Source organism: Pteropus vampyrus, unplaced genomic scaffold, assembly GCF_000151845.1.
Source record: "Pteropus vampyrus isolate Shadow unplaced genomic scaffold, Pvam_2.0 Scaffold2, whole genome shotgun sequence".
NCBI classification, from domain to species: domain Eukaryota; kingdom Metazoa; phylum Chordata; class Mammalia; order Chiroptera; family Pteropodidae; genus Pteropus; species Pteropus vampyrus.
In genome coordinates this window covers 18483832-18495395 of record NW_011888783.1, presented here as the reverse complement: position 1 = coordinate 18495395, position 11564 = coordinate 18483832, and the positions used below count along the sequence as shown (strand labels likewise).

The 11564-nt window shown below is 38.8% G+C and overlaps 1 protein-coding gene across 1 annotated transcript in view; it reads left to right on the top strand.

Moving 5' to 3' along the window:
- GAD1 (glutamate decarboxylase 1) overlaps positions 1-11236 on the top strand; it is a 35756-nt gene extending 24520 nt beyond the window's left edge. The window contains exons 10-16 of the mRNA XM_011360088.1: positions 623-720; positions 755-819; positions 3777-3855; positions 4936-5085; positions 7107-7214; positions 8649-8738; positions 9566-11236. Of these exons, the coding sequence (XP_011358390.1) occupies positions 623-720; positions 755-819; positions 3777-3855; positions 4936-5085; positions 7107-7214; positions 8649-8738; positions 9566-9739 (764 nt within the window). The 3' untranslated portion in view covers positions 9740-11236. The remainder of the gene's footprint in view (positions 1-622; positions 721-754; positions 820-3776; positions 3856-4935; positions 5086-7106; positions 7215-8648; positions 8739-9565) is intronic.
- Positions 11237-11564: the final 328 nt, after the last annotated feature.

Genomic DNA, 11564 nt, shown 5'->3' with positions numbered 1-11564 from the left:
ATAAGAAAGCAAGCAAGCAAGCAAGCATATGTGGTACCTGTAGGAAAAATAAGACAGTATATGAAAGGTGTCATTAACTAAGATTTAATCCCAAATCTTCCCAGAAACACAAAAGATGCATTCTCACATGTGTGACTGAGTATATATATATTTTTTTTTTCTCTCTAATCTCTTATGGATGTAACTTCTGACAACTGGACAATTGGGTAATCTGCCCTACTACTCAACAAATGACTAACTTGTGTCATGTGGTGTCCCAAGCTATTCTGTAAACATGCATCAGGGTACCCACAAAAATGTCTTGCTGTGGTGGGACTTCAGCTTAGCCTGGCTGCTGCTTTCTGAGTTTTCAGGAGTCCTTAGAATTCTATCCTCTGGAGAATAAGATGGCAGCCTCTAGTCCTTTGTGTCACTAATAGAGCCGCCCTGGGGGCAAGGGTGGGGGCTCACTGAGTGTCTCTGGCTTTGCAGAGTACCTTGGGCCTTTGGGTCTTGGCACCACAGTCTCAAACCCGATTGATTGACGTACATCACTCGTAGTTACTCTTACTTTCATCTGGAGGAACTTTTAAAGAGGCAACAAATGATGAATAATTATAACTGCCACTCTTTGGACCATCAGTACAGGTTCCTTTTGTCAGAGAAGATTATGTTTTTCTCCTTTACTTTCTCTCTCCTGTCTTACTAGAGATATGGAGTGCTTGGTTCTTAAATGTCGCTGTTCTCCCTCCCTCTCCTTTCTCTGTCCTCACAGGCTGCCTGGGGTGGTGGGCTGCTCATGTCCCGGAAGCACCACCATAAACTCAGTGGCATAGAAAGGTAAGGGCCAGAGTTGGAACCTCCTTCCATTCAGGCCATCAAACATGCTGTGCTTCTGAGTCTGCTGATATCTCCAACATATTTCAATCTGGCTAAGCTCATTTTTGCTTAGTAGGCATTTATTGAGCACACATTGTATGCTAGGCACTGGGAAATCAAAAATGCAAAAATGATTGATTTCCCAGTCAAATGAGTCCTCACCTCAATGAGTTCACAATTTAGAAATAGAAAGAGAAGTAAACAAATAGTCACGACACAATGCGATAAGCACAACAATGCAACAATGGATGTGATTGTGAGGTGCCCAGGTAGGAGAGAAGGGAAACTAAGCAGTGTGGGGATTTGGAGGCTAAATGAGGGTTTGCCAAAGGCACGGGAAGGGTCACTGATTTATTTCACTGTTCTCATTAAGCTTACTGCTGAAAAAGGGGCAAGACATTTAGTTCATTTAACTTATTTATTTTCTTGTCCACCATTCAAGTTCAGGGGGTGTGCTAAGCCAAATATGATTTTGACCTGACTCCTATGTATTGATCCCAGATGAACTCACATGAATTCATTTATTCATTCAGCAGATATTTACTGAGTACCTATCATGAGCCACACAGGCACAGATGTGAATATTTGGTACCTGTCTTCAGTCTAGACATCTGTGGCACTTTTCTAAAAAATGAGTACCTGGTATATGTAGAAAAAACAAGGCAGTATATATGGAAGGTGTTATCAACTAAGAGATTTACCCTCCCAAAGCTTACGTTCCAGTAGGCCAAATGTTTATAAATGAAGATATACTTAATCTGCCTCATAGTAAAGAAAAATAAAACAGAGTTAAATAACAGTGAGTGACAAGGCCATGCTGTTTGAGACAGGTAGTCAGAGGCCTTCCTGAGGAGGTAACATGTCAGTAGATACTGGAATAAAGAGAAACAGGAAGCAAGGTTGCAAGGAGGAATGTTCTAGGCAGTGGGAAGGGCAAGTGCAAAGGCCCTGAGGCAAGACTGTTCTTGGCAAGTTGGAGGACCATCAAAGAGACCAGTGTGGTTGGAGTAAAGTGAGAGAGGTGAGGAGACAAGGTTGGACACTGGATGGAGAATAGGCATCAGGGAAAGCACACCAGTGGCTTCTCTCACAGAAAGGGCTCTGGCTTGAGTTTTTGTTACCTCTACTGTGCCTCTTCCCTCTGGCTCAGTTTTGAAAGGGCAGTATCAAGGTGAGTGGGCCTGACTCTTTGAAGCATAGTTATATGACTCTATAACTTGGATAATAATATATTAAATATAAATGAGCCAGTCCAACTGTACTTTAGATTTCTCAGGCAATTTTCATTTTCTATCTTTGAGTGTTGAACAGCTTGAAACATTTTGCACTCTACTTTTTCTTATCTCATGGAAATTGAATCCATACCATGTCTTATTACTTTCTATTTGTAGCAGCAAAGAACCATTTATTTCAGACTTTTAGGACATTCAAAAAAACACTTAATTTAAGACATTTTATGAGACTTAAATATAATTTTTAATGACTCAGTGATGGTAGCTATGAGAAAATTGATTAAATCTACTACTTTTTAAATATGACTTGACACACTGATGCATTTTAATGAGATAAGCATCTAGTCAACTTTGCTTAGAACTTTTCGTAGGTCTCTTTCACAAAGCTTTTCTTTATTACGTAGTTAGGGGGAAAGTACTTCAGGCCTTTCTGTCTTAGCCTTGAAACACAGCGCACACCTCGTTGTCACGTACACGCTAAATTATTTTCCCTCTAAGAAATCTAGACAAGATGAAGAGGTTAAAAATTCACAGCAAGGATTTAGCTCTAGGGAGAGCAGAGGCAGTATAATTCCAAGCCAGTCGCTCTGTCTGGGGAAAACATCCTTCACAGGTATTAAAGCGCAGAGCCCAGCAGTGGTCCGGGCTTTCAAGAAGGAGTCTGTAAACCACAGAAGCAAACTACCCAAGTTTTAATCATCATACATTATACTTAGTGGTTTCTGTAATGTCCTCGATAGTGTGCTGCTTAACCATTTAATTGTGTCTGACAAAGTGATGCAGTTGCTAGGAGACCATGCTCGTTAAAGCTATCATTGCAGCCTAAACTGGCAATGTCATGTTCATTTAGCATTTCAACAATGCTGCTAAGCAGTCAAAGTATAAAATTGTCCAATTGATCCTTGCTTTTAGGTGTCACTCTTTATACTACCTTATAAGTATGTAGATCAACATCACCAGCCCATTTCATAAATAAGAACAGGAAAGCAGAAAGAAGCCAGAGTCTGTTGCCTAGAGAGAGGCAGGCTAGTGGAGGGGTTAGGAGCACTGGCTCTGCAATTCTGCTCCCTGAACTTGAATCTTGGCTCTAGCACTTCCTAGCTATGTAACTTTACATGATGTATTTAACCTTTTTTGTGCCTTAGTTTCTCCATCTAAAATAGATAGTAGTTCCTACATCACAGGGTTGTGAGAATTGTCTTCCAGGCATAGTAATTATCATTATATATTCATTAACACATTTCTCCTTCATTCAATTCTATGAATATTCCTCACTTTACAGATGGGAATACTGAGCTACAGAGGAGTTATATAACTTGCTCAAACTGGCAGATGTCAGAGCCAGGATTCAGATTTGGACAGGCTAGCTCCAAAGCCTGAGTTTTTAATCATGATTCCATATTGATATAATGCCTGTAAAGCTCTCAGAACAATAGAACACATAATAAGTTCTTCATAAATATTAGCTATTATTCATAGCAGTTATTTAGAAGAGGCAGTCTGCAAGTTAGTACCCTGAGACTGCCTGCGAAATAGTTGTTTTACAACTCAATTAGTCAATTTAGGGAACTAGGTGTCAAAGTGTGTACTGACTTGAGTTGCAATGGGTGGTGTTTTCCTCAAGAGAACAGTCGCCTCTTGCTGACTCCTGCACCTTCTCCTCAGAGTATCATGTGCTTCTTCCAGAGCCAACTCAGTCACCTGGAACCCTCACAAGATGATGGGCGTGCTGTTGCAGTGCTCTGCCATTCTCGTCAAGGAAAAGGTCTGCACCCCCTCTAGAGATGAGCTGGTGGCCTGCACATCCTTTAGAAGGCACAAGAAGAGAAAAGCACGGGGTCTTCTTCACAGCACTTGCTGATGTACTCACGAGATTGACTGCCCCATTGGGACTACCGTTGCTGTTCTTTCCTGCCCTTATCTGTTAGCCTTTAGCTAACCTCGTGCCTCCTCCAGGCTCTTGCTCTCTGCTGCCTTTCTTCCTATTTCAGTGCTCAGGGCCCTGTCAGTGACATAAAGCATAAGGATATTATTTCATTTCATATTCTATTGTGTTTGTACAAAACAGAGTGAGAGCCATTGGATGAAATATCAACTCTCACCTTAGCGAGGACAAAAAGTGGTCACTGGAACATACTTTAAGTTCTTAGCATGAATTTGTGATCCCAAGAGCTGAAATAAATTGGGTCAGCTTTACATATTACAAATGTCAACTCAGAGCAACAAGGAATTATTGACCAGAAGCTTCTGTAAATGAGTTAGTAGTTTATTCCCTTATCTAAGAATCTAATAAAAGGACCCTGCCCTCCAAAGCATTGTCGCTCCAGTAGAACTTTTGCATGCTGAGGCATTCCAAAAAATCCGTCACCAACCTGTAGGAGACAGAATCTGCAGAAGCTGTATTCCACTCCAAAGTTAACTTTATAGGAGACTTGGAAGATATTGGAGACACTCTTGAGGAGGAAAATTCTTCAAAACATGAGACCATCTCACCCACTGTAGGAAGTTTATAACCCAAACTGCTGCCCACTGAATGCCATAGCACTTCTCAGACTTTGAAAAAACCCAAAACACACTCACACATTTCCAAATGCCCCTTAGAGGGACTGCGGGGCCCTTGTTGTTTGTATCTAAGTCAGAAGATTATTTTCTAATTAGAATGACAGAGGGAAAGGGGCAAAAGTTCTTCCAAGGGTGGTTTTAGAGAAGGATGTCAGAATGAGACCCCATAAGACATTAGAAAAAAAGTTGCATGCAACCCCAAGTCCAGCTAGCCCTGTTTTGAAGCCATCTACATCTCTAACCTGTGAATACAGATGCATGTCTGTCTTGATTTCCCTGATAGGGGATACTCCAAGGATGCAACCAGATGTGTGCAGGATACCTCTTCCAGCCAGACAAGCAATATGATGTCTCCTATGACACTGGGGACAAGGCAATTCAGTGTGGCCGCCATGTGGACATTTTCAAGTTCTGGCTGATGTGGAAAGCAAAGGTATGAAAACGGGAATTCGGGAAATAGAGCAGAAATGTAATTTGTACAGGCTAGCTGGCAAAATAGAAGCAAACATATATCAGATAACTCACTATGTGTTCAATCAATATCTAGATAATTGAGCTAACTGTGTTTTCTTTGTTTGCGAATGAAATCAGTTTATCCCTAATGTCAAATTCTCCCTCCTTCCCATTCAATCTCCTCAATTTGAATTAGCATGAAGTTTTCTTATAACTTTCTCTTATAACAACTAAAAATAATGCCAAGATACGACTCCCACAGCAATCCTTAGGGATGCTGAAATTATTTAGTGCAGATGTAGGGAAAGAGATAAAGATAAAATTACTGCATTATTGTATAGAGAATGCTGAATTCCTTTATGAGGCCTCAAATCATGAGATATATATGTATAGATATATATAGATATATATCTATATATATATATGACAGTCTTAAGTTCTGTTTAAATAATGGCTCTCCTGTTATTCGTACTTTACACACTATTCTTTATTCCAAGAAATCCTACGCTAGATTGAAGCATACTGTGTCTGCTTTCATCAGCCTTTCAGGTTGCATTTCTGTGTCTAGGGGAAAAAAACAAACTGTTGGAATTTCCCCAAAATATGAGTGAGGGAGAGGACTACCATTTAACTTTTTGTTTCAAAAGCATTTGTATGCAATCAAGGCAATTTTTTATTTCACAGCTTTATATCACATCCATTGTTATTACTTACCTATTGTAAATTAATTTTAATAATTTTCATGTTTAAGATTAGATCTACCTAATACCAAAACAACAGGCTTTCTAGCAAAATATCTAGCCAAATATTTCTTCTGATGGATTATTAGTTTCCCTCATTTAGTCATTTGGTCTTAATATAGAAATAGTTTGAATTACCACAAAGTAATTATAGGTATTTTAAGTATATAAATAGCTATAAATTATAACAAGGGAAAGAGCTCTCATTTAAAAATATAATAACTGCATGGCCTGCCTCAGTAATTTATGCCTTCATTTCGTTTAAAAATAACTGTCTGCCGGAAGCTTGGCTCATTGTGAATTGGTTGCTGAGGTGGGACCCTGGTGTGGGCTTCATTCCCAAGTGGAAAGTGCACTGGCCATGGTGTACTCCTAGCAGTGACTGCTGCTTTGCTAGTATTCGACTTCACCCAGGCCCATTAGCAATCCACAAGCCAGTCTTGTGCATCTGTTCATGTTAACACCAACCCACCCAACAACCCTCATGCTGCTGTTATTAATCAGCCATGCTGGCTTTTGAAACTCACACTCCAACCAGTTTGTCAATAGTTGGAGCTATTGTAGTCTCAGGGCATGTACTGAGACCAGTGGCTTTTCCATCTGCCTGCCTGCCTGCCTCTCATAACAAAGAGATAATACTGTGCTATGTGGAAGGTATGGGGGGCATGTTTGACCAGGACTTACTACTAGGAAAGGTGGATTCTAGAGTAGTATTTTTCAAACTATTTGTGGTAAAGACCAGTTTTTTTTTTCACCTATCATAGACCAATAAAATGAAGATAAATTGCTAGAAAAATGGAATAGAAAACCATACAAAATACCAATTTTTAAAATTAGATTCCATTGACATAAAATTATTCTGTCAAATTGCTATAAAAGTTTCTTATTGCTTAATCTCTGTTTCTTTACTCATCATGGACCGGTTACAGTTCATGAACTGAGTAGCACTGTCCTAAAGCAAACCAGAAAATAGGCTTCAGGTCCGGGCTGTGAAAAACTAACAGGAAGCTAAAAGCCTTGTTGAGAATAACTGCACAGAGTCTAGACTGCTTTCAAAAGAGAGCAGGCACACTTCATTTTATTGCATGCAGAGCTGTGAAGAAGCTGTGCACATTTAGTTAGATGGTTCTTTCGAAACATCTCCAAGAAGATTCTTATGTCTGTTTTTTCCAATAAAGGACAGTGTAGACTTCTCAAATGCCCATCACCAGGAAATGGAACCTCTCACCAACAAACCCGAGTTTCCTTTTCTTTAAAACAGGGCACAGTGGGATTTGAAAATCAGGTCAACAAATGCTTGGAACTGGCTGAATACCTCTATACCAAGATTAAAAACAGAGAAGAATTTGAGATGGTTTTTAATGGTGAGGTAAGTTGTCATCATGTACTAAATGTATATTCCCAGAAAATCTATTGAGGGAAGCTCCTGAAGCCATATTTTCCCACATTGCCAAAAGCTGCTTCTGAACTTTTATTCTTATGCATTCTTCGTTTATTTCCCTCTGTGTCCATGAACTTTTCTTCCAGTAGCATTGGGATGACTTCTCCCCTTCACCTCTTTGCAGACAAGAGGTCTTTCCTTGGCAGGTCCGAATCTTTTACCATTTTGGGGTGTGTCTTATTATTGTGTTGAACCTCCACGATAAAGGATTTCTCGGTTCCAAGAAGCTTTTAGGATGGGCATATCCTTCTCTCCCAAGACTGGTTCTAAAATGAAGTTCCCCTTTACATAGATTCATTAAGAAGAGAGCAACATAAATTGTCTCTGCCTGAGTTCACATCAGCATTGTGCACAATAAAGTACTTGTCATACCAATATTGACTGAGTGCCTGCTGTGGGCCAAGCCCCATGCCAGGAGCTGGGTTATATAGTAGTGACCAAAACTGATACTTTCTCTTCCCTAATGGAAGTCACTGATGGATACAGAAAGTTTCCATTGTTGAATAGGAGCCAGTGTTGAATAAAAGAAAATCTACTTGTAACTCAGTAAAAATAACACCGACTACCTTTGACTTAGTCCATTTATCAGACAACCTAAACTATTAAGAACACACAAGAAAATCACCAAATGGGGAAGAAAGAGCCCTGAGTAGTTTAAATCAATAATACGGTGCTCATGCATTTCACCTATGGGACCTCGCTCTGATCATTTACACTATTTTAAACATTCTACTAGAAGATTAAAGATAAATGTGATGTCCCAAGCCAGTTAATGATGGCAAACAGCAACTAGAAGGACACTTAAAAACTATAGCAAGAATACAGAAAAACTCGAAAACAGTCTTTAGAGCAGGGACATTAAACAGTTCTAGGTATCTCAGTTTTGTCTTATGGTTTAGAACCAGTATTAATGTTCATTATGTCATCAAGAAAAGATTCAGTATCAATATAATAAACTCAATAAAATATTCAGTATCAATAAAATAAACTGTTTTGAGCATTTTCTAGATATGTGGTGCTACAAAATGGAAAGATGAATAATACCTTTTTAAAACTACCCATATATAATTATTTTTTAACATTTCAGTTTTTAAAGGTGGTAACTTTAGTCATTTCAAAAATTGATTGTGGAAAACAGCTTTCTTGCTAGAAATGGTTGGATAAACTAGGCATTGTTCTCCCTACTACAGAAGTAACATTGCCTTCAAGATGGGCATGAAGCTTTATTTTCTTTATTATTATTTTTTTTAATCTGAGAGACCTCCACCAGGGGTGCATAGGATTTTGGAAACAGTCTTCTCTCAAATTCTCATACTTTTCTGTTTTATTTGTATATTTGCTTGTTTGTGAAAACCGCTGCAGCCTGAGCATACCAACGTCTGTTTCTGGTATATTCCACAAAGCCTCAGGGGAGTGCCAGATAGCCCTGAGCGCCGGGAAAAACTACACAGGGTATGGAATTTCTTTATCTCATATAACCCTTTGCAATTTCCCTGGCTGGTCAGAACATCCTCACTTCAATGTGTCTTTCTAATGAGGAAGAAATAAAATCTAAAGACTTGGGGTGGTGGGAGCCATCGTGTTATAGTCTTCTTGGGTCTGGATTCTTGCTGTGGTTCAGATACAACGGGAACCGCTGAAGGATGCATCCCTGTCTGAGATCGGTGTTCTTCATTAAAGTGGCCATATGCAGGGCAATGGAATCATATCCGTATTCCTAGGAACTTCCATATTAAAATATCTTTCACTAAGTTCAAGTCTACTCTAATGCTGATTCATTCTGGTTGTTGATTTCTATATCTAGTTTATATATTATTTATACTTGTTGACATTATATTTCATTTATATAATACAATGTTATATAGTGTTTTACTCGTTCAATCATTCAACAAATATTCATTGAGCAGTCTACGTGCCAGTCTCCATGCCAGGCAGTGTCCTGGGCTCTGGATTATACGGAAGTCTTAATTTGTATAGTTGCCCATAAGAGTTTTTTGTTTTTGATTTTTATTTGATTATCATTGTTTTATGACTGACTTTCAAAATTCAATCATACAGTATTTTCTGAGGGAATTTATGATAAGGTAGACTTAAATCGTCATTAGATCTTAGCCACTGAAGAAACCTAGAAATAAAATACATCTTTGCTTTTATGTTTGCGAAAACACAAATGGTAAAAAGGAAATTGTTCTTTGTTCCAATCAAGAAACGGATTGCATTGTTAAAAAACAGTGGTGTTAATATCAGTCTTGAGTTTTGTTTTGTGTTTCTATCACAAGGTGGCTCCAAAAATCAAAGCCCTGATGATGGAGTCTGGCACAACCATGGTCGGCTACCAGCCTCAGGGAGATAAGGCCAACTTCTTCCGGATGGTCATCTCGAACCCAGCCGCTACCCAGTCTGACATCGACTTCCTCATTGAGGAGATAGAAAGACTGGGCCAGGATCTGTAATTGCCCTCCATAGAACATGAATTTATGGGGATTCCCTTTCCCCCTGGCACTCTAGAACAACCTCTGTTAAGTTGCTGAAACAATAGGCCATTTCATTAAGGGAAATATAGTATCTTGAAGAATATCGTTAAATCCTTACATAACCTTGTTGTAGTTAGCAGAACATAATGTTCTTTTTAAAAAGTTGCACATTAGGATCACAGTATACATGTACAGTTATATATACCTCTCTCTATATATATGTATGTATAGTGAGTGTAGCTTAGTAATAGATCACGGCATGTCCCCCACTCCAAGACAATTAACTTCACCTTCAGCAGTTACTGAGGGGCTGAACATGCTGCAAACCAGCTTGCCCTACAAATCCAGGAAATATGTTTCTCAGAATGTCATGTTGTAGGGACCAAGGAAAATCCTGTTGGCAGGAGTTGACCTTGTTGTCAGTGTTTCTCCCACCTAATGTGATGACGGATGAGAAAAAGCACCACTCGATGACAAGAGTCACACCCTCCTCATTAGTATCCTGTTAGGGAAAAATAGTAGCAGAGTCATTGTTACAGGTATGCTCTTGCTGTATTTTTAGAGATTAATTTGTGTAGATTGCGCATATCTCTGTTGTCTGACCTTGGGAGGGAGGGAAAAACACATGTAATGATTTAAATGACTGTCTAATTGTAGGTAAATGAAATATTTACTTATTTATATTCAGAGATTTACCATGTTAAAGAGGTGTCTTGTATTTTCTTCCATTTGTAATGTATCTTATTTATATATTAATGCAGTAAGTTCTGAAAACTGTTGATGGTATTTTCGTGCATTTGTGAGCCAAAGAGAAAAGATTAAAATTAGTGAGACTTGTATTTATATTAGAGTGCCCTTAAAATTATTTCAGTATAACTTTACTGTCTGTGAGAGAATTCTGATACTGTATATAGAGTCATATATATAGAAATCTCATTACTTAAACAGCATCTGCTCTTCTATTATCCTCTCTGGCTGTATGTCTGATATTCTCAATGCTTTTCTAGTAACTGTTGAATAATTACAAGATCTCCTGTAATTTTGTAGTAGTTCATGACCAATCTCTGTGACTCGCTTAGCTCAAACCTAAGGCAACATTTCCGAAGACAGTCTGAAGATCTCAGATAAATTGACCAGGCTCACCACTGTTTTTGAGGAAAGGAAATTCACACTGTGCGTTTTTGAGTATGCAAGAATATAAAACAATAAAAATATTCTCTGTGGAGAATTTGAACAAAATTTTCTTCCAGTTCGTGTTTCATGCAGAGAGATTTCTAATTATAGTTACTTGGATCGCCATGGCCCATTCACTGTCCACTAGCTGACTTTAGGCGGTGCTCAGTACTGTTATAAACTGGGACTCAACCCACTGTCATAGGTTCCTGAACCCCTTATCGATAAAATCATTGTGATTGTAATTAAATAAAAATTTGCATTTCAAGACTGGAAAAAGAAAAGCCATCTCTGTTCCTCATTTTCCTATTTGTATCTTGGAGTTTCATTCATTCAGTCACTCAATAAATGTTTTCTTTCTCTGTGGCAGGAACTGTTCTTGGCTCCAAGATTATAGTGATGTGCATGGCGGACAAATTTTCCTTCTGTTGGGATCTTACATCGTTTAGTGTCTGCAGTATCTGAATATCTCCAAGTGCACAGAATCATGCCTTCCTTCTGCTTATGCTTCTACGGTGGTCCCAATTCACTTCCTCAGGAAATATGTTTTGGTGCTGGATCATTAGGAAATAGGGCCCATTTTCTATGATATTCTATTAAACTATACTAAGACTATCTCACTTGTTTGGAG